We start from the raw sequence: 22,613 nt of genomic DNA on the forward strand, positions 1-22,613 counted from the left end.
TGAGCCAAAGTCGGACACTTAACTGACTGAGCCACCCAGGCACCCCCACTTATTTCTGTTCTGTAAATGAGTGAAGAATTACACGTGTCCATCAGATTTTCCCTTGGTCTGCTGGTCTTAGCAACTGGTTCTGGGAAGACAACTCCTGTTTTCAGCAGTCCCAGTGGCCCCGTCCCCAGAGACCAGTCCCGGATGGTTAAGACTAGGTGTTTTCTTAAAATGGACAAAGTAGCTAAATTCCACAAAAGGTAGAACCACCTGCAATGGTTGGCTGGTGAGCCCCCTTCAGACAAAACGACAGGACAGAGAAATGGCTCAGGACTGCCAAGCCCGAGCCACAGAAAGCCAAGCAGGTGGGTCCACATCTTGTTTCCAACTTGGTGGGAAAGGCGGGGGCAGGACACACAAGCATGGTGCTCCTGCACATGACCGAGGCCACCAGAAGGCCATCCTTAGGGAGGGCCAATCAAGAAGCAGGCCCTGAAAGGGGGTGATAATCCCTCCAAACCAAGGTGGCTCTACCCGAGGCCACTCTGAACTCAGAGGCTGAGCCAGGCAGGGCCTGACAGACACAGTGCTGCTTGAACAACCTTTACTCAGTTGGTCTGGGCTGGAATGTCATCATCTTAGGATGTGAAATCAGTGCTCCGGATACATATCCGTTCCTCTCTATTTGCTTTTCCTTTTTTGGATTTTATTTTTCTTTTGGCTTCCTGGTAAAATTCCTTTTGAAAACATTCCAACCCTGTTTGCCAGACCAAAAGGGAAAAAGGGATTTGTGCACACTTAGGTCATAGTGGCAGGAGAGGTCAGAGGCCTAGGCTTTGGGGGGAAGGGGGAGTACTGGCCATCCCCTGAGAGCCGAGAGCAGTTCCTGAGTCTGGGGGTGAAGAAATAGAAAGAAACAAACTGCAGAAAACCAGCGAGGGGCCTGGGCTGTGGGTGAGGGAGCCGTGGGCATACTGCGTGCAGGGCCAACGCGTAAAAAGATCCTGTGTCAGCCAAACCCATCACGTCGGGGTCTTGTCTGGCCAAAGGGTATCCCTACGCACATGCCCCCTGTGAGGGGGTCGGGGAGCCTGAAAAAAGCTGGCTTTTCCTTCTTGACTGGGGTTTCCCCCATCAACTCCTTCCCATTATTATTGTGAGGAGCAAGAGAGCAGATAGAGCCCGGAGGAGGTGCCAAGGAGGGGCGTGGCTTGGTTGTCTGAAGGTGGGACAAGTTTCTCACTGTTGGTTGTTTGGAAAGTCCCTCTGGTTGTTGGTTTTTTTTTTTTTTTTTTAAGGTTTTTATTTATTATTGAGAGACAGAGAGAGACAGAGCATGAGCATGGGAGGGACAAAGAGAGGGGGAGACGCAGAAAGTGAAGCAGGCTCCAGGCTCTGAGCTGTCAGCACAGAGCCCAATTCAGGGCTCAAACTCACAAACCGTGAGATCATGACCTGAGCCGAAGTCGGATGCTTAATCAACTGAGCCAGGAACCCCAAAGTCCCTCTGGTTTTAACTGGGGAGAGAGTGGGCTTCAGCTCCCTCAGGAGGCAGGCCAGGCAGCATCTCTCAGCCCCTATCCTCCGCTGGTGCTTTTGACAGAAGAACTTCAAGGGAGTGTCTTGATCTACACTGTCTTGCAGCCCCTTTCTTCCTCATGTCCCACAGGAAACCAGACAAGCAGGGCCCAAGGCTCTGATCAGACTCTTTATTTGTGCCTTTTACAGATGAGTTTCAGGTAGAAAGAGGTGGAAAGGGAAAATCTGGCTCTCGGGCTTTTAAGCATCATTGCCGGGAGGGAAGAGGTTCCCCCCACCCACTGCTCCTCTCTGCTCATATGCCAGGGGGAGGGGCCCCCAGCCCAGGGACAAGCCCTTCCCCATGGAACTCCTGATATCCTCATCCAAGGTCATCTTGGTTCCTAGAGAGAGAAAGAGGCTAGTTTGCAAGGCACTAGGCCCCGGGCAAACAGGCTATAGGAGGGAATGTGCCTCTTTCTTCTTCTGCCCTTCTCCTGAACCCACTCTCCTCTGGGGATCCCAGGCTCCTCCACATATCACCTTGACTTCACCCTTTGTCACTTGTTCTCCAGGACCCCTCCCTTCCCCCTCACCCACTGGGTCCCCTCCTTTTTGAAACTTGCTCAAAGAGCCCTTCTCTCCTTCCTTGTTTCCAGTCATCCCTTGGCTCGCCCCCTCCTAGTCTTCTAGTCTCCCATTGTTTGCCTACCCCAGCCCCTACCTCTCCACGTTTCTGTCCCAGCCTTTGGCTCCGGCTCCGGCTCCGGCTCCGGCCAGGGCCCCGGGAGCCTCGAGAGCTGCTGGAGCCTCTGGAGGAGTTGCTGCCAGCTGTGGAACTGGTGCCCTGGCCCCGGGACAGGAGGCTGGGTCGGCTATAAGGGAGCCAGGCCTCTTCTGCAGCACAAGAGAGAAGGGCCACCAGGCCAGGGCAGAGAGCAGAACATCACTTTTGCCCACTGTGCCCCCCTGACCTTAATCCCAGCTCTGGAAGGAGAGTGGAGGGCAGGCACAGACAGGGCTCAGGCTGTCTTGGGGGCTGAAGAGACACAACGCCCAGCATGTGGTCTTGACATGACAAACACTCAGAAACCCAGAGGGCGCTCCGGGACAGAGAGTGCCTTGGGAAAGGAGAGACAGAACACCCAGCCTCACTCTTGTCTCCTCTGGACTTCAGTCCTGGGATTTATACAACTTGGGGGCTTGCAGGGATGTTTCCCAGAGACGTATGGAAGCTTTGATCAAGTGCACGGACCCCGAGAAGATGAGGGGAGAGCATCAGGCCTGCATGGCTGTACTACGCTATTAGCCTCCAGTCCCACCTTCTTGTGTAGTGGTGACCCTCTGGCCTTCCCTGGCCCTCCTTACCATCCAGGTGGGGACCCCGCTGGGGCCCCAGGGGCCCAGCCTGCACCATTCTCCTCTCCCCGCTGCGCTCCCGCTTCCGTTCCAAGGAGGACATGCTACCTGCTGCCCTCAGCCCTAAGGCCCAGCTTGCCTCTTCCTCTGGTGGCGGCAAGGGCGGCGGAGGCAAGTCTGGGGAGAGACCTGTTTTCAGCAGAGTCTCCCGCTCCTCCTGACACCAGTCTTCCTCCCATTCCTACTCCCTAGCCCCAGGAGGCCGCAAGTGAACAGCCCAAGATTTGGGTTCACCTGCTTCCTCCTCCAGCACCCCCCCCCCGACCCCAGCAGAGCTCACCCTTGGTTTCCTGCCTGTTCCCCCTACTTTCACCATCTCTCAGGCCCATGGCACCCTCACCCCCAGGACTGTGCTCCTGTCGGTAGGGAACAGCCTTGGGTTTCCGGGTTTGGGCACGGGGTGCATGAAGTGGAGGCGTCATCTCCCCAGGCACCTGCCGGGTTCTCCCTGCAGCATTAGGGGACAGGGAAAGCAGGTAAGACAGAGGATTGGGAAGCAGGCTTGAGGGTGAAGAAGAAGGAAGCTTCAGAAGGGTATGGAGAGGTGGGGGCAGGTTAAGGCTTCTGCAGACTCACCTGGGGCACTGCTGGCTGTGCTAGGGACAGGGCTGGGGCTGAGGTGCTGGGAGGCTGTGGGTCCAGCACCCAGACCAGCAGGCCTCCCTTCATGGCTACTCAGAGTGGGCTGGGATACACTGAGAGGGGAACTTGGCCCCAGGGGCACCCTCCTGCAATGACATGAGGCCTCAGCATTTGTTCACTCGACAAACACTAAGTGCCGACTACATGCCAGGCACTGTGCTAGGCACTCAGATGAATAAGGCACAGCCTGCCCCCAACAAGGCTCCCCAGCTAGTGAAGCGTGAGGAGAGCCAGGTCTTTGAAATGCCCGAGAAGCTTGTAGAACCACTCCAGTGGAGAAACAGTCTGAAGGGACGGAGAGACATTGCCAGCCTCCACGTTCCTTCCCAAATCGCACTTCTGCTCTGACATGGCCATGAGACCTATGCGCTCCATATTCACCCATCCGTCCATTCATCTATCCATCCAATCATCCACTTAATAGGTATGTACCCAGGGACTGTAATGTGCAAGGCATTATATACCTCCATACCTGGGCATCTGGTGGAGATGGGGGATGTCAGTGGGGGGCTGGGGAGGGTCAGGAGGTGAGGGGGTAAGAGTGGCCGTGGACTGCTGTCCATAGGAAGATGTGGGAGAGGGGCCTTCCCCTTGGGACGGAGGGACCAAGCACCCTCCACTGGAGCTGGGCTCTGCCAGGTGGCTTCTCTCAGGCATTGGTGGACACCACTCTTCTGGCTCTGAACTGGGGGCAAATAGGGGTGACTGAGTAGCTTCCATACCTTGCCCTTGGCCTTCCTGTTGCCCTCTTCCCTTCTTCTCCCAGTGCCTCTGCCCTCCCCCTGCAGGAGGCCCTGCAGTCCCATCTGTACAGGGCAACTGCAGCAGAGCACATCCTTACCGGCCCTCCAGCTCCTCCTCAGGCCCCTCGAGGCAGCTCAGTTCACAGGAAGGGGGAGGTGGAGGCAGGGCTTCTGGCCAGTTGAGAGAGGGCATCTGCACAGGCTTTCCCAGAAGCTTTACTTTGCCTACCCTGGCTCCTGAGAAGGGTAAGAAGGGGACACACCAAGAGAAGAGGCAGATGAGAAATTTCAGGAGAGAGTGCTGGGCTAGGGGCCAGAGGGGAAGGGGAGAGGATGTTCTTTGGGGATACTCTGCTCAGAGCTAAAATGGGGGTGTTACGAACTAGGGTCATACCGCTGTCCCCCTGGGTCCATTCTGGAGGAGCATATTGGCTCCAGGTGCCAGGATCCCCTGAGGGATTTGGGGGGAACCCCCCGTGGAAGGTCTGCAGCTCCTCCCCAGCTGGGTCAATGGTGCTGTAGACAGGTCCCTCAGTAGGGGCAGCGGTGCCCCGGGCCGTCTGAGCCAGGTACAGGGAAATTCCTGCTTCTGAGGAGGAGAAAGAGGGAGGCCAGGGGGAGAGGCAAGGGGCGGGGCGGGGGGGGGGGAGTCGGAGACAGAAAAATAGCGGACAACAGGAGAATGGAGGGCAAAAGGAGATCCCGCCGGATCAACTTCTCCCCCCACCCAAACCTTACTTCCCAAACCGGGGTGAAGGTTAGGCAAGAGCGAAGCTCCCCCAACTCATATTCTCCCCAAGGACTGACCAACCTCGGGAAGACTGGCAATCCTCGGCTCCCTTCAGTTTGCCCCAATAGGTTGAAAGGAGAGAAGGGTGGTAGGGGCCAGGTGTGCCCCTGAGAGAATTAGAACTCCTCACCATTGTAGTATCTGTCGTCTGGGTCAGGATTGCTGGGGCAGCAGCTTCCCCTGGGCTCCTGGGCTGAGGGACTTCGAGATGGGTGGGGCCACGAGTCTGCTAGCCAGGGGTAGGGGGCGGGGCCAAGGCCCATGGGTGGCCTGAGGGAAAGCACGTGAACGCTGGGGCTGGGACTACAGCCCAATCAGGCCAGCGAGTGTAGTGGTGGTGAGTTGGAGGGTGGCAGGTGGGACACAGCATGGAGAGGCACGGAGGCCTGGGAGGAGGGAGAATGGTCTCTTGATAGAACGGATTCTCCTTGAGAGATGAATTAAGAGGATTACCTGGAACTGGCTCCAGAAAGGCCCTCTGAGTGTGGGAAGGACACTGGGGGAAAGGAGGGGACAGAATGAGAGAAGGGCCCATACTTGGCGTCTGAACCCCACTGGAGCAGAGATGGCTTACCTGCAGGCGTGTAGGCAAAGGAGGCTTCCGTAAAGGAATCCATGGGAGAAAAAGGAGGGTAAATGGAAAAAGGGTCAGAAATACTCACATTCTTGTCCCATTCTTGGCCCCAGTCCTAATTCCACCACTCAGCCTGTCCCTGGACCAATTTCATCAGAATTTCTAGGAGTGGGACTCAAGCATCAGTATTTTTCTAAAGTTCCCAAGTGATTCCTATATGTAGCCAAGATTAGGGCCCCCTGACTTAAAAGACCTCAGAATCTCCAGACACGCCCCTTACCAGGAAGCAGCAAAAAAATCCGAGTCGCCCCTTTCAGCGGGCTCCGCCTTTCCACCCAGACCTCGCCCCACAATTTAACCTCCAGCATCCTGGCCACTCACGTGCTGTCAGGGTCTGACCTTCAGGAAGTGAGTTTCCCCCTTCCAGAACTGCCCCTTCTATACAGAGGCAGATGGCAAGATAGGGGCATCTTAGGGGAAGATTTTACCCCTCTCCCCAGACTCAGGTCCGGTCCCTTTCGGACCCCGTCCTTTCCCAACCTTTGTGTACCCTGCCCCTCTGCAAGGGGCCACGCTGTGGGTGCGACCCCTCCTTTCTGACCCCGCTCCCATTCACCGAGCGGTGAGTACCACCCCAGCGTCCCGCTCTCGGTTCCGCCCACCTCCCTCCTCGAGGCCCTTCTTTGCGTCTTCCCAACGCCCAAGTGCGCTCCTCGGCCCGCGCCGCCCCACAGGCCCGGCTCACCCGTGTAATGACTGAGCTCCTTGCGCTGCCTCCTGCGCCGGTAGAGGGCGCCGCAGAGCCCGAGGAGCAGCGCCCCGCACGCGGCGCCGCTGCCCGCCAGGAAGGCAGGCTCCCGCAGCACCCTCGCCAGCCGCTCCGCCAGCCCCGGGCCCACCTCGAGCCCAGGCTCCAGTCCCGGCGGGGAAGCTGTGGGGGTGAGAGAGGTGAGGGGACTAGGGGCCTGGAAACCCGGGAACGAGGAAGGGATCATCCCTGACCCCGCAGGCACAGCTACCCCAGGACGCCACTTCACTTCCCCAGCGCGGCCTGCCCCACCCCCAACCCCGGACTCACGCAGTTGCACCGACACCGGGGCACTGGCCACGCCCACGCCCACGCTGGTGGCCGCCGCGACCTGGGTCCGGTAGAGAACACCGGGCAGCAGTCCCCGGAGCACCACGGAGCGTGCCCAGCCCGCCGCTGACCGGTTGAGGTGGAAGCGGCTCTCATTGCCCAGGCACCAGATCTGGGGAGGCGACACCGGGGTTTGGAGAGTCTGAAATGGGATCCTGGCCTCACGTGGAAACTTGAAGCTCTGAATGGTAGAGGGGGCTTAGCCAGGCATGGTTCAGCCTGGAGAGAACACTCTGAAACTTCTCTCCTGTCCCCCAATCTCATCTCCATCTAACCCCAAGGCCAGTCCTGGGTTTCCTCCTCCCTAATCCTAGCCCCTATGTCGTCCCTCTCCCTCCCCTGCCCTCCCCAGTCCCTTCTTGAACCCTGTACCTGGTATTCCTTGATGACCCCATTTTGCTGGGAAGGGAGTGGAGGTTCCCAGGACACTGTGACGCTGCTGTTGCCTTCACCCCCCAGGGTTACTGTCACTCCCTGGGGGGGACCACTGGGGGCTGGGCCAGGGTGGAGCATGGTGAGAAAGACAAGTCATGCCAGCTACCCTTCCTGCCCCAACCTGCCCCCTCCCAGGTCTGACACCTTAGGGAATGGAGATATCCCTTCTTCCCACAAGTCCCCTTGCTCTTCCCCTACGAACCTTTACCCTCCCCCACTCCCTCTTTCTTGTTGTCTATTCACCAGCTTTATTCACCACCTCCCTTACCCTCCTCAGGAATGCTTCTGGTCATGAAGGGACTTTCAGGCCCCAGCCCCTCCTGGCCTTGGGCTTGCACCTTGATCTGAATTTGGGTCCCTGGGGGGAGTCCTCTTAGCACAGTACTTTGCTGGCTTGGGGACTGTAGGTTCAGTACCGTCCAGGGTCCCCCATCAGGGCCTGCTACCCTCCAAGACACTCGGAAACCTTGTACCAGCTGGACTGGGCCGTCTACCTATAGGAGACAGGACAAAGCATACCAGGAAAGGCAAGGACCACACAAGTCCTCCAGGTCCTGCCCCTCCTCCACTCAGCCTGTCTTCCCCAGCCACTCACTTCCCACTCTCCTGCACCCATTCTTGGAGGTCCCTATGGCCCCCATCATCATCCTTGCCCTTAAACTCATCCCCATGCCGTACTCACAGTCCAGGACACCTGCAACGTCCGGGGCCCAAGGACTGCGGGCTCCTGCATACGCACGGCCACTTCAGCCAGTCCCCGTTGGCCTCTCCATGGGTCCTCCACTGGCCTGGGTGGGTTGCTGTCTATTGACCAAAAAGCACCCTCAACAGGGGCCACGAAGGACGGAGTCAGACTGAAAATGTGCTTGTATCCATCTTACCTCTTCCCTGTCCCCACAGACTATATCCTCAGTACTCCAGAGTACAGCCCGTCATCAGGAGGGGCTGGTCAGGGGAAGAACTTCCATATGTGGGCCTAAGGGTTTAGCTAATGTGAATCTACTTTCTGCATAACCATGTATGTAGCCTTTAAAGACTTCAGTTCCTCATCTCTAACATGAAGATGAAATCTCCAAGGTCCCTTCTCGTCCTCATAAGCTAGTTTTCTGTGGGTAGAAGGCTCAGAAGTGCAGAGCCACCAGCATGACTCAATTTCCCTCTCTCCCCTCCTCTCTTGTTCCCTAGGTGAGAGGGAGGCCTGACCTCCTCCAGGCTGGGCCACAGTAGATACCTGACACAGCAGGAGGGAGCGGCTGTGCTCCCATGGTTTGGGGAGAGGCATGCTCTACAGCGTTTCGTGTCATAGCCTTGCGCCACGGAGTCTGGTCCCACTCACCCCGGGTGCGGACAGGCTCAGAGACTGGACTGGGCTCACTGAGGCCCCAGGCTCCCACAGCTCGTACCAGGAACAGATAGATGGTGTTGGGCTGCAGGCCGCTGATAGTGTGTGTCTCCAGCTGCACGCCATCTGCCACTGTCCGCCACGTGTTGCCAGCTGCTTGGCTGCAAAAGGAATGGGGTGACACAGTTGTCTGAGCCCGGGGACCCCCAACCTGTCTACTCCCTCTCATCTATTCTCTATGGTCCCCTGCTGTCTCCTGACCCTGGGAGAAGGACCTGGCAAAACTCTCCCCACCACAGCAAAGACCCTGAGGGCACAAGATTCCCTTTTTTCAACTTTCCAGTTTTGCATTCAAAACTTCCTTCATACCTGAAGGCCTCTATCACGTAAGAGGTGACGGTGGCCCCCGCCTGCGGGTTGGGCTTCCAGGTCAGGGTAATGCTGTTCTTGGTGATCTCTGTGACCAGTGGCTGAGAGGGAGGCCCTGGAGGGGTACTGGGCTCTGTAGGGGGCTCTGATGAAACTCCCCAGTCTTCTGCAGTGAGGAGATAGTCTTTAAGTAGAAGGATAGGAAAGGGATGGCACCTGCATCACCCGCCTCCTTCCCAGAGGAGCTGTGGAGCCGTGGCCTTGGTGATGGCGGAGAGGGGGCCATGGTTAGTGAACTGACCCCTGCTCACATCTGCCTCCCAAGGGCATCACTTGTGTCGAGCTCCTCCCCAGCACCATGGCCATGGCATTTGGAAGATAAATCAGTCCTGGGGCTCGGGGAAGTACTGACTACCTTCGAAGCAGGTTTCAATGACAGTGCTGGCAAAGCAAAGGGACAAACAAAACTTACCCCGCCTCCTAAGCCAGCTACTCCATGTGGCCTCCCCTGTGGAACTCTTGGCCACACAGCTGTAGAAACCCATGTCCATCTCCTGCAGGAGAGGGTAGAGGATTGGCAAACAGAGTGGATCAAGGTAGGGCGAGGGGGCACTGGGGGTGTACAGAAGGGTGAAGAGGGCATTGTACTCTTTAGGCGGTCTAAGCAGAGGAGTGGAAATGGAGTTAGCCCCAGAGCGGGTGTGGACTGCGTGGCTGTTCTCAGTTACTCAGGGCCCAGGGGTGAGACTCACCTGCACTCTGGCGATGTACAGGGTACCATTGGTCATTAGGTTGAGCTGGAGGTCATCCCCCTGCAGCCACTGCCCATCCTTCTTCCACCGGATGCTAGGTTGAGGGTTCCCAGTCACTCTGCATGGCAGCCACACAGAGGAGCCAAGTGCCAGCGTCTGATTGGCTGGTCCCTGGAGGATGATGGGAGGCAGCCCGTCCAAGGAGGAGGCTGAGAAAGGAAGAACTTGGGCACCTTAGGAGAGCATCCTGGGTTCAGGAAACCAGCCCCTTGTCCTCCTTCTCTGCTCCTTCAGCCCTCCTTCCCCTGGAGATTGGAGAGGCTTCGATAACTATCTGTAGTCTCTGCCTTGAACTAGCCATCTATTACTGGCTTCTGTAGCTGATTTCTGAACTTCAAGGCCATGTCTCAGGAACACGCCCCTTGCCTTGCAGACATATTACATAGAATCCAAGAAAAAAAGATATCTTTAAGCTATTATTTCCTTCCAGGCCTGGACCCAGACCTATCTCCATGAGTACCTACCTCCTTTTACCTCCAACTGGGCCTTGGCCAGGATGCTGCCAGCCACACTAACAGCCTGACATACATAGTAGCCAGCATCCCCACTCTGCACATCAGTGATATTGAGGTGGCCTCTGGGAGAGACTGAGAAGCGCCCCTTGGGCTGAAGCAGTTGACTGGGGAAAAGCAGGACCTGTGGACAAAGCAAGGAGCCAAGACAGGGAATGAACAGGCAGCTGGCAGAGAGATCCCATTCCCATCAAACCCCAGAATTCAGAGAATCCCTAAGGTTCTACTCTGTACTCTGTCCCCAGCCAGTTATATGACCTTGGGCAAACCAGTCAGATCAGCTCACAAAAATGTGGAAATTCTAGTAGATGATTTTGGGGTGCACTTCCCAGCTTTGTGATTACTAGTTGGGAAACTCTGAGCAAGCTATTTAACCTTCCTGAGCCCCAGTTTCCACAAATTTGACTCTTAGAGGATAGTCATGAGGATTAAATGAATCACCATATGAAAATCGTTTAATACATTGCGTGATAAATGTCAGATACTTTCCCCTTCTTTCTGGCTTTAACATTTTACATTACATAGATACGTGGAAGGTACGAAAGGTGGTTGGGTCACAGCTAAAGGGTACCAGACTGATATCCTGACGGATACCTACTCTCACACTCAACTTCCACCAGCATTTTTATTCATTTAAGAATCTAGTTAAAATACAGCAATCCCAGATGCTAGAGAAGATGTTGGAAAAGTGTGGCTGTGGATTTGAAAGGAGGTAGTAGGAAAGCTGCTTTTCTGGAGGGGGGGGGCAGGGAGGAATTAGGCAAACTTATTTTATTATACTGACCCTGTTTCCTAGGAGCAAAATTCCCACCTTTCCCCCAGTGGGCAGTTCTCATGTTGTAACGTCAATCCATATTCCTTCCTGCTGTACGTTCAGCAATTTGTTTGCTAAGGTTGGAGAGGGGGTGCCTGTGAGCTCCCCCTGATGGAAGTCCCTTGTAAATAGATGAGCAAGTAATGCTGTACCCTGAGCAGCTTTGGTATAGTCCACACTTTCCAGATGAGCATATTAAAGCCCAGGCCCCAGGTGTCTGGGAGAGGAGGCATCCAAGTAGATTTGCTACATCTTCAGGACAGCCTTGCCTAAAATAGAAGGATTCTCCAAGGAATTACCATACAGGACTATCTCCTTTCACCTAAACGTATTATCATTTTTTAAAGTGTTCACTAAGTTCTAGGCCTTTTATATTCATTATCTTATTTGACCCACCCAAATAATCTGCAAGGGTTTCTGGGAGAACCAAAGGTAAAACAGAGAGACGTTTGCAGGGAATGTAGAAGGAGAGAGGTTAAGACCCAGAGAAGATTGTGGGGAGACCCACCATGAGGCTGGCCACCTACTTGACTTCCCTCCTTCTGCCAGAAGATGGCAGGTGGGGGGTTTCCTTTGGTCTCGCATTGGAAAGCCACACTCTCTCCAGGAGCTGCCATCTGGTCCTGAGGCTGGGTCACAAGCTGGGGAGGGACTGGGAAGGGGGAGGGGATAAAGGAACAGGGAGTCAGGGTACTCAGAAGGGAGACTGAGAGAACAGGAAAAGGAAGCCCACGCTTGGCTTAAGAGCAGATATCCATCTCTTGTTCAAGCCTGTTCAGCTCTCTCCTCCTTTCTCTTCTTCTAGAAGTGTCAAGCGAACCCCCCCATCACCATATGTCCCTCGTTCTCCTCTTCACCCCATCCTCCCTGGTGCCTCATTTCATCCCTGCTTCTGGCAGTCCCAGGCAGGCCCTCACCGTGAACACTGAGGGAGCCGGATGCTTCGGCGCGGCCCACGCTGTTCTCAGCCACACAGGTGTACGTTCCCTCATCATCGGCACTCACACGCCCGATCCAAAGGCTGTGGTCACTCCGGATCTCATACCTGCTCCACTCCCCACCCCCAGGCTGGGTTGGCCACAGCTACAGACCCCTTTTCTCTCCCCCAGACAGACACCAGGATCGGGGTACATAAAGACAAGGTAGGCCTCAACAGGGATGGAGGCTGGTACCAAAGGCCCAGAGCTGGGGACTAGAGAGGGGAGGGGCCACAGGCTCTAGGGAAACAGATTTCTCTGAGCCATCAAGTGAGAGGGTGTCTGCCTTCCCCTTTTCTAGGGTAGGGTGTGTTCTTGAGCTGGTTGGATCTCCTTATGAGCAGGAGGAGGGGGCTTCTCACCGGCCCGTGGGTAGTTCCCCATCTTCCTTGCGCCAGTGTAGACGAGGTGGGGGATCTCCCTGCACCTCACATGGGAAATCCACGGGGGCATCTGCCAGAACCACCTGATTCACTGGTCTACGCAGGAATGAGGGTCGCTCTAAGGGAGTGAGGGAATCATCAGGGGATCTGCACAGCTTAGTACTGCCCAGGCTGCACACCCCCATAACTCCCAAATTCCCTGTGCCTACCCAGTACCACAAGTTCGGCTGCCCCGCTCTCTCGTTCTCCTGCCATGTTGGAGGCCACACACACATACATCCCTGCATCACTCTTGAGTGTATGTGACATCATCAGTTTCCCTCCACGAATCTGCAGAGTAATAATAGTAACTTTGGTCTTTTGTAGCCATCAAAGCATATTTATTTATTTGATCCTCCTAGTACGCCAATGAAAACCAGTAAAGTTGACTTCCTTATCAGATAAGGAATCCTTAAGTGATTTGCCCAAGGTGGGGCTCAGGTCTCTGTTTCTTGCCCCAGCCCAAACTACCTCCCACAAGTCCCTGGGGCATCTTGCTCCCCACCTAACTTACATCAGTTCCGTCCTATCCATCCTTAACTTACTTAATAGCTGGCTCTCAGCCTCAGGCCAGCTAGTGCCCTGACCTTAAATCCCCCGCACGCTTATCACATCTAAGACATTATACCTCGCTCCTCCAAGGCCCTGAGATTCACTCCTTGCTCCTTTGAGATATGCCCAGCCCCCTAATTCGTGGCCCCGCCCCTCATGATGGCTCTGGCCCTGGCCGCTAGTCAGACCCTAGCCAGGGCACCCCTCTTCACCGTGATCCTTCCCTCCTCCTCCTTGATTCTTGCACTGTCCTTCTTCCAAGACACGGAAGGCTCCGGGTGGCCACGGGGGGGCACGCATTCCATCACCGCTGGTTCCCCCACTGCCACCACCACGTTTCCAGGAGACTGCCGGAAATCATCACGGAGGACTGTAAAGAGAGACAGACAGACAAGGACAGAGACAGAGACAGAGACAGAGACAATGCGATAGAATGAATGACCAAGGGAATAAACAGGAGCAACTTGGTTAAGACACAAGGCAAGTGATTTGGGGGAGGGGTGTATCACCGCAGACCCAAACTCTTGCCCAGGAGTGAAAATACCAGAACTACTTCCTCCCTCCGGCCAAGGATGTTAGAGACCAAAGATCTAGGGTCCGCCAAAGAAGATGCTGAAGGGGCTGAGATTGGGGCTGGTTCTAGATCGGATTATCTGGTGTCCCCCCCCCCCAGCTGTGGAAGCAACCGGCGGACAGTGTGGACTCTCACCTGCCACTTCTAGCGAGGCATTTCTACTAGCCGCTGCCCCCAGATAGTTGCGCGCCACGCAAGTGTAGACACCCTCATCAGGCCGCGCACGGCGCCCGTGAACGATGCGTGGGAAGAAGAGGGCGCCGCTGGGCAGCAGCAGGCGGTGCGCGCGCGGGTCCTCTCGCGCAGTGGCCACTCGTGCCCCATTCTTGTACCACTCGATGTTGGGCCGTGGCCGGCCCTCCGCGCGGCAGGGCAGCGTGGCCGGCTCGCCTCTGGAGACCAAAAGATCTGGCGGCTGCTCCACGATGCGTGGCATCGCGTCCTCTGGCTCGACCCTTGACACTGGGAGTAGGGGTGTTGACACAGAAAATTTAGACCGGGAAATTAGGGGAGAGATTGAGGCTCCAGAGAGAAAAACGACCACTCCTCCCCACCCTGTCCCCCCTTTCTCTGTAGGGTCTATTATCTCCTCTGGGAAGACACCCCCACATTCTTGGGCTGGGGAGGATAGCCTTACAAACAGGCAGATCAGTAGAGGAATCAGGACTCCAACTCCTAGGCTGGTTTCTAGACTGCTTAAAGACAGACACTAGTCTTCTCTCTGGCCAAGGTTAAGTGGCAGGCCATGTCTGGGCTGCCCCTCCAGCCCACTAGTGTTCAGTCTCCCACCCCCACTGGTTTTCAGATTGTCCTTGCTCCCTGAAGCGATGCACCAGAGCCAACATTTGGTCTTTGGCCTCTGCATGGTCACGGGCCAGAGAAAAAGAGAATGTGGACGAGCCTGGAGTCCCTCCCTTAGGAAAGGATCACGAGAGTGATCTGACTACATCCTGGACTAGAAGGGGTTCTTAACCTGTAGTCCATGAATGGACATGGAGCCCTCTTCTTCTTCTTTCTTTTTTCACTTAAAAAATTTTTATTAAATAAACTCAATGCCCAACATTGAGTTGGGGCTCCAACTCACTACCCTGAGATCAAGAGTCACATGCTTTCCCAACTGAGCCAGCCAGGTGCCCCTCTTACGGACACCCCAGACAATCATGCTTGGAAGAACCTGTAAAGTCACAGGACTTGAATGAAAATGGTAGTGGAAATGTTAGTAACGGCTCCTTTTCTAAGAGGTGCAGAGTTTTCAACCAATTTTTCTACCGGTTGATGTGACTGAGAGAGGCTAAGAACCACTGGAAAGGGGATTCCTCTCCTTCCTTTGTTTCATCAGATTCTTAAACCTGGATGTTCTGTTCCTGCCTCTCACTTGGCCTTCAGACTTCTGCTGCCTTCATCCTCAGCACTTGCTTTGGGACCCAGGATCCTCATCTGAAGTGGATTGGTAAACCATGCCGGCCAGTGGGCGCCGCTCCTGCCTCGCAAAATTTGGTGTCCTCTGATAACCAGGGACTACCCCCGCTTTGGTTCTCTACCTTACCTTTCCCGGCCCTCGCCCCTCCCACTCTGTTCCAAAATCCGCAGGGACCTCTAGCTCTGAGCTTCCGGTGGGATTGGATTTCATTTCTCCCACCCATAGTCTGAGAAGTTCGTATTGAGATTAGGCTGGAAGGGGGCTGCCCCCTGCCGGTACTGTCCCAGGGAGAGTTTATTTAACTGGCTAGGACCAGATTAGTGTCCCTCCTACTTAGGGAAGGGAGTAATTTTCTCCATTTCCTTCCTTACAAATGGAAATCTCTGCTTCTCAGTCCTCTCTTCCCCTGCATCTCATCCCAGTCCAGTTTAAGCAGACCTCCATCCTGAGTGACACTACAGTGAAGAGCTCAGGGGGGTCATTCTGGAACCAAGCAGGGCTGGGATCTCCAATTTGACACTTCCTGGCTGCAAGAACTTGGGCAAATTATTGAGCTTGTTTGAGGCTCAGTTCATTTATTTTAAATGTGGGAGTAGAGACTGGGTTGTCTTCAGACCATAATCTATGTAAAGCAATTGAGGGAGGGCTCGATATATATGGCAATTATTTGATTTCTTGAGAGCTCTCCTTCCCTAACCCACCTTACCTTATCTTGGCTACTGCAATCTCTACCTGACTCAGATTCTAACAGGCCCCATATCCCTTTCTTCCCCTTCACAGATCATTAGGAGTGTAATGGAAATAGGTCTGTTCTTGCTAAGCTTTACGCTGCTTCTGTGACAACTGGGGATACTTTTCATCTTTTCTGAATTTGTTTTCCTCACTTGTGAAATGTGGTCATTAGTGCCTTCCCTACATACCTCCTTACATTCTCCAGCTTGAATGAGACAGTGTATGTTGAAAACACTCTATAAGAGCGCTGGAAGTGGGGGGGGGCGCAGATGTGTGTCTGGGGCGTCTGTGAGAAGGGCTCTGTGCTCAGCCTCCTGGGAATCTACAAATCTACAGCGGATCAGGAACGTGGAGACCTCTGGCTCATTTCCGACTTTCTTCGTCCCTGCTCCCTCGTGTACACACCACACCCTTCAGCCCTTTCCCCCTAATTCCTGTAGACACAGCTGCAGGCGCCCTTTCCCTGGAATTTCTTCCCTGTCATTCCCAGTCTCTGGAGATGCTCCGGCAGCAGCTAATGAATAGGTAATGATCATGCTAATAGGGTTCTGGGGCTCCTCCCCCAGCACCTGGAGTACCCCACACACAAACACATGCACGTGTCCAGGTCTTCTTTATCATCATCTTCGACTATCCAGGACTGTGCTGCCCCTAGATTCGAGTGGATGGATGTCAAGGGATGGGGACGGGGAGGAACGAAGGGGAAATCACCGGCAAAGTCCGGGAAAGCGGGGAATTCCCAACACAGCCGGCAGAGGGCGCGATCGGGTCTCTCCCCAGACTCCTGGAGATCAACTCCGGCGCCTTCCCCGCAGCGCTGGGGGCGAGCGCGCTGTCTCAGTCATTTATTAATCACCGTAATTAGCGGTGACCACCTCGCCGCCGGCGCAGCCAGCCTGCCGCTGTTCTGCGGGGTGGGCTGGGGTGAGTTCCACCTCTGAGGGACAAACTTCTGAGTTTCCCCTAAAACGGTTTCAGCGTCTGTCGCCCTCTGTAGTAAACACATCCAACTTCCTCACCCTAATCCTAAGTGAGTTCTTGAAAACTTAGGGTCCCGAAGGAAAACTTGCTACCTGGGTGGATCACTGGGTGGCGCGGCTTGGCTACCGCGTCCCCTCCTCTGCCCTCCCTGCAGTGGGTCCCAGCCTTCACCAACCACTGTTCTCCTCCCTTGGGGTGGCAGTGGTGGTCAGAGGGGCATGAGGAGAGCAACGGACTCGGCAGCCTTCTCCTCCCAAGCCCTAGATCTTCTGTCCATACCTCCACTCAGATGCTAGAAGCTCCAAGTTATCCCTTGGTCCCCAACCCGGAGAAGGCGCTAGGAGGCGCCGCTTGGTTCCAGGTACTGGGGCGGGAGCGCTTTGGCCTCCCCTTCCACGATGCCCTCCCACCTTATTCCATCCCTTGATCCGACGCCACGGGGCATGGTCTTACCGTTGAAAGAGGGATCGCCGGGGGGCACCAGGCTGTGGTTGAGCGTAGATACCGAGGAGTTGAAGCCGAAGAGCAGGTCACTGGAGTTGGAAATGTCCCCCGCCAGGGAGTCCGCGAACAAGTTCATCTGCAGCAGTGTTTTGAGCAGGTAGCGCAGCATGGCGCGACCCAGCTGGGACCTGGGCGGGGGGCTCGGGGCCCAGCCCCTGGGTCTGAGACCCGCGGGCCGGGAGCCGTAAGCCCCTCCGCAGCCTCTGCGCACTGCCCCAGCCACCGTGCCGCTCTCCTGCCGGCGCGCCTGGGTACGGTGCGTGCCTCCGCGTGCCCTCCTCCTTCCCTCGTCCTTCTCTCCACCCCCCAGTGCCGGGGTCCCCCGGGAGCTGGGCGGGCGGAAAGCAGGTGCCACGCCGATCACAGCGTAATTAAGGGATTAATCCGCCTCCCTCCACCCTCCCATCCCTACCCCGACGGCCACTAGCAGGGCCAGAGACTAGAGTTGCCTAGCGCGCGAGTTGGAGTCCCGTCCCGCGCCCCGCGTTCCGAGTGGGGTTCTGGACACCGAAGAAGTTTCCCTCCTTTCTCAAGACAGCCAAGATGAGGGGTGAGGCTCTGTCGGATTCTGCCCTTCTGACTGACTTTAAAACAGGAATCCCAACTCTCCTTTACCGGCCCTTAGGCAAAAGAGCAAGAACGCTTCTCTAGCTGTCAAAGCCCTGGCTTTCATTTCCTCCCAAGTCGGGGGTCTTAGCAGCGAAGTGCGGGAGGTTGGGGTGGTTTGGAGCGGGAGTTGCGGGAGGGTGGCGAGGGAATAATTGCGTGGCACGTCCACGCATTTATGCCGCAGTAGCCCGTTTTGCAGCCGAGAGACCAGAGGACAAGGCACCGAGTCTTGAACCGAGTCCAGCTCCAGACGCTAGTCTAATAGTTCCTGCAGGAGACTCAGGACAAGAATAAAAGTGAAGGGGGAGAGCCCAAGGAAACTCAGGCATTTAGCATCTACAAGCATATTTCTGGCATCTATTTGCATACTTTTACATTACTGTGCTCTCACATTGTCTGTTAAATTGTTTTACCTTCTTGAGGAGACTGAAAGAACCAGATAGTCCAAGACAAAGACAAAGAGAGCAACATTGTTTCCGTAAAGGCAAGTGCCAGAAAAGAGAAGGGGTTGATGCAAAACTCGTGCAAATCCATTCAAACCCGGTAAGGATTTGTCCTCACCAGCAGCAGTGGGAAGAAACCATGATCCCTTCTCCTCCATGCAGACTGCTTCTGAGTTTTCTGCACTTCTTTTTACCTGAAGATCTAGTCCCCCATTGCCCACCGACCGGTCCACTCGCGTGTACACACACACTCTCTCGCTCACTTTTTTAGGCTGGTGATAGCATTGGGGTGTCAAGGGAAGAGACACCAAGGACTGCTACCTGGGGTAGATCGTGTTGATGGCTGAGTGGCAGGGTTCTACCTCAGTCATCAGTTTCTGTATGATGAGGTCACCTTAATGGGGTGGCTGCTTCTGACCTGGGAGGGGCTAAGTGAACCTGCCGAGATCCCGAGAGGCTACTATACGATCCCAGAGCCCACAGTAAGCACATTCAAGAGTTAAGAGTATTCGGGCAGGCAGCAATCGAGTAAAGCAGAGATTTTGTCAAAAGGTGGCAGGCTTGTCCTAAAACTCCACCCTCAATCCACACGCTGGCCTCTGGGCCTCAAACTAACAAACTAACGGGTGTTTAGATGTCTTCCTACACCCTCGAGTCAGCTCTGTCCGGAATTTAGCAAAGCCGGAAGCAAAAGTGCTGGGGAGGGGTGCGGAGATAGCGTTGTGGAGGCAGCGCCCTGGGAGCTGTTCTTTCAGCACCTCCTCTGCCCGTCCTGACCTTGGGGTCTCGCGCCCCACAAAGGGCTTAAATCCGAGCAGACCTTGAATTTGAAATGAATAGGGTAGATGAGAGAGTGGGTAGCGACACATTCTCTCTAAAGCACCAGGATACTAAAAGATGGGATGTGACGTCTGTCCCTTACTCCAGGGCCACGCTGCATTCGGGTAAGAGAAATTATAAGGGATAGGTTTCCTTCACCAGGAATTAATCCGCTCAGGAATGACCAGCCCAGAAATGCGTTCCAATCCCATATTTGCCAGTTAGAAGGCATCACCGCTCTGGACTTCAATTTCCTCAACTGTTAAGGATAAATTGTACTACTTTCTCAGCTCTGATGCTTCAGATTTGAGGCTGGGGCCCTCTGCTCTGGCGCCTGCTGACTGGGGTCACCCAGGTGCCATCACACCAGGGCTAAAGCAGGACAGAAATCTGGGGTCCTGGCACCTGGCCCTGCTGTGGGGTGTGGAGGGTTGCAGCAGACAAGAAACTGCATCCCACCATGTGGCTCCTGCTCCATCCTAATCCCCTGATTTGCTCCCTGTCGGCCTCTCAGCAAACACAGTGCCTGCCAGCGTCTAGGGGCTTGTCACCCTGTTAGCGGATTTGTTCCCAGAGACCGCGCAGTTAATTGGCCCTTTATGTGGGGATCAGGGTGTATTTGCTCAGGGTTCCCTGAGTGGAGGCTGCAATTCAGCCCATGGGCAAGGCTGCTTCCTAATCCCTGTCATCCTGATTTGGAGGTTTGACGAACAGTGGGGCCACTTTCCTTTCTGGGACTCTCCTGACCTGTCTCTCCTGTTCCTCTTCTATACCTCACCCTTTCTTGGTACATTCTTTTTCCTATCCCCACCTTTCTTCATGGTTCTCTTTATTCGTTCCTTCCTTTTTACTTCTTTATATCTCCAGAATAGTCTCCCACTAAACCAACTCAGACCTAATGACAAAAACAGGTGAATACTCAACTGAGTATATACTAGAGAACAAATACCTCCCAAGTCTAAGTTCCCTTCCCCTGCCCAAATGTTCCTAGAGCCCTGGGCCTGGTAGAGGATGGGGCAAATGAAGACAGAGAAGGCCCAGCAGGGGTCACACCTGCCAGCTCTGCAGCCCTCTCTTTCCCTTCCTTTCTTTACTTACGGTCAAAGGGGTGGCCTGGAAACTGGCCCTGCTCATTTTCAAGTCCAACTTTTCTCTGGGCTGTTCTCAGAGGCCATTCTAGAAGGAGTTTGCCTATTTGTCTCCTCTCTGGCACCCCCTCCCCTCCCACAAAATACCAAACTCTGGCTTCTACCTCTTACATAGAGAGAGTAAGTAACACTGCATCTATCTCCATTTCCTGACTTGTAGATTGTGGGTATTTGTATAGCACCTAAAACACTCTGATTATGTGCGCTGTAATCACAGGGCCCTTGTCCAGGGGTCCATTTAATTGATTTATAAGTTTCCACCTTAGGCTGAAGAAAGAATCAGAGTTGAGTTCTGGGTCCATCCCATCTACTGGAGACTACTTCTTTTCCAGAGTCTTATCGGAAATACAGTCTGCACTTTATTTTTTTTTTATGTTTATTCATTTCTGAGAGGGGGGAGGGGCAGAGAGAGATGGGACAGAGGATCCAAAGCAGTCTCTGCACTGACAGCAGAGAGCCCAATGTGGGGCTCAAATTCACAAACCCTGAGATCATGACCTAAGCCAAAGTCAGACCAACTGGCTGAGCCACCAGGCATCTCTATAGTCTGCACTTTAAAAAGCAAGTGTAAGGTAAGGAAGAGAAAAGGAGGTTTGGAAGTTAGCAGACAGAAGAGAGAGTAGCAGCAGGCAAGAAGGATGGGGAAAGATGAGCCTGTGGAGAGAGAAGTTTGTTCTGATAGGGTTATGGTACCTAGGGGGAAGAAGTGTGTGTGTGTGTGTGTGTGTGTGTGTGTGTGTGTTCAGGGAAAGAGTAGTTACCCCAGGCCAACTTACTTGTCCTCATGCCAGCACGTAGGTCAGAGAATGTGGGAATTTTCAGCGCCCAAGCTGGGGGCTGTATGGGAGGCTTCTTGGTGGTCCAAAGCCTGCATGCCAGCTGGTAGTGGATGAAGCTGCTGGCATGTAATTGCCCAGGAGGGCAGTCTGAGGACAACCCCACCCCCCACATCTCACACAGATTACTGCCACTGTCTATCTCCCCAGTGCGTGCATGTGCGCATACACCCCCCCACACACACACTCCCTTCACCCACACACACATTGCCCAGTCCATTTACATCCCCCTAGAGCCTGCAGCCTCCCATTACTCTCTCTGTCTGGACCCCTTCCCAAGGCACTGACATACATTGAGCATATGTGTGTGTTTTGGGGAGGGGCAAGGCACTAACATCTGTCCCCCACCCCCACTAGGCTATGCCTGTGAATGGCCCAGCATGGTCACTGGCTTCAGAGTGAGGATGCCAGGGGGCAGTGACCCAGCCAGGCAGGGGCCAGAGGGCCAAACAGGAGGGGGGATCAGAGAGCAAAGAGCAGATACCCAGCTGGAAAGCAGACAGCAGGGGCCTGCCCCCAGCAGGAGCCCGAGTTTGTTGGCTCAACCCCTGTAGCTGCTGAGATAATAAGCCAGGGCCCCCTGCCCAAGAGTACCCCTCTCCCCACAGGGTTCCAGTGGAAGAGCCTGCAGGGAGACACTTTGCAACACACTCCACCAAGTCTGGAAATCTGGAGGCAACTGGGCCAAAATATCCACACCCCAGTACAAATGCGCGGGGAGAAGGGGCTTCCTTAGTTCCTTTTATAAAACGCGGTGTGGAGCAAGCACTCCATAAATGCTGGTTTAGAGAATACATCGGATTAACTCCTTAGTCCTCATGACTGCCCCCTCGGAGCCCACCAGCCTCTCTGCCTCTCAGCCTCCACCCTACCCCCCTTCCTATATTATTTCTGAGGGCTGCTGTTACAAACTACCACAAACTAGTGGCTTCACACAGCAGAGATTTGTTCTCTCCCAGCCCTGGAGCCTAGTCCTTGCCTGGGGTAGCTACTGCAGGTTTCTTGTGTATCCTTCCAGACTTTTAAAACACATATATATTTCTATCCTTTTAAAAACACAGTTATGATCATACTATTTGTACTGTTTTGCAGCTTGCTTTTGGTAACTTATCAGTAGTTGTGGGGCATTATTTCATATCAGTATATGTATCTCCATCTTTTTTACTTTAATGACTGCCTAATATTCCATTGTATCAATTTATCATTCAGTTGTAATCAGTCCCCTATTTATGGAAATTTGGATTGTTTCTTTTTTTTTTTTTAAATAAGCAACGCAACAAATAAACTTACATATATCTTTGCACACATGCATATCCGTAGGGTAAATTCTCAGAAATGAAATTGTTGAGGCAAATAATAGCTAATGTTTATTAAGTGGCTCTATTCCTTCAATCACCCAGCAGACGTTCACCAGATGCCTACTATGCGCCAGATATTTGGATGTGGGGGCCCCAGTGTGAAAAAGATAGACAAGAAACCTGGCCTGAGCATTTTAAAGAC

General features: G+C 54.3%; 1 protein-coding gene across 2 annotated transcripts; it reads right to left on the reverse strand.

Moving 5' to 3' along the window:
• Positions 1–1,683: 1,683 nt before the first annotated feature.
• Positions 1,684–17,367, reverse strand: ROBO3 (roundabout guidance receptor 3). Of its 2 annotated transcripts, XM_029957012.1 has the most exons (28): positions 17,208–17,367; positions 13,757–14,083; positions 13,260–13,417; positions 12,666–12,786; positions 12,436–12,574; positions 12,014–12,141; positions 11,624–11,748; positions 10,235–10,406; positions 9,711–9,919; positions 9,431–9,512; positions 8,959–9,124; positions 8,584–8,750; positions 7,930–8,051; positions 7,516–7,741; positions 7,185–7,306; positions 6,753–6,924; positions 6,420–6,605; positions 5,675–5,698; positions 5,554–5,596; positions 5,231–5,370; positions 4,705–4,899; positions 4,409–4,547; positions 4,040–4,252; positions 3,502–3,653; positions 3,266–3,373; positions 2,875–3,042; positions 2,231–2,403; positions 1,684–1,910 (listed from the first exon to the last, which is right to left on the reverse strand). In XM_029957012.1, exons 1-28 carry the CDS (start codon positions 17,365–17,367, stop codon positions 1,899–1,901), a joined length of 4,149 nt encoding a protein of 1,382 aa, XP_029812872.1. In that variant the 3' UTR covers positions 1,684–1,898. The 2 variants fall into 2 exon arrangements, with proteins under 2 accessions (XP_029812872.1, XP_029812873.1); XM_029957013.1 differs by lacking the exons at positions 4,705–4,899; positions 7,930–8,051; positions 8,584–8,750; ... (9 more) ...; positions 13,757–14,083; positions 17,208–17,367 and having other exon boundaries at positions 7,516–7,620.
• Positions 17,368–22,613: the final 5,246 nt, after the last annotated feature.

Source organism: Suricata suricatta, chromosome 11 (assembly GCF_006229205.1).
Source record: "Suricata suricatta isolate VVHF042 chromosome 11, meerkat_22Aug2017_6uvM2_HiC, whole genome shotgun sequence".
NCBI lineage: Eukaryota > Metazoa > Chordata > Mammalia > Carnivora > Herpestidae > Suricata > Suricata suricatta.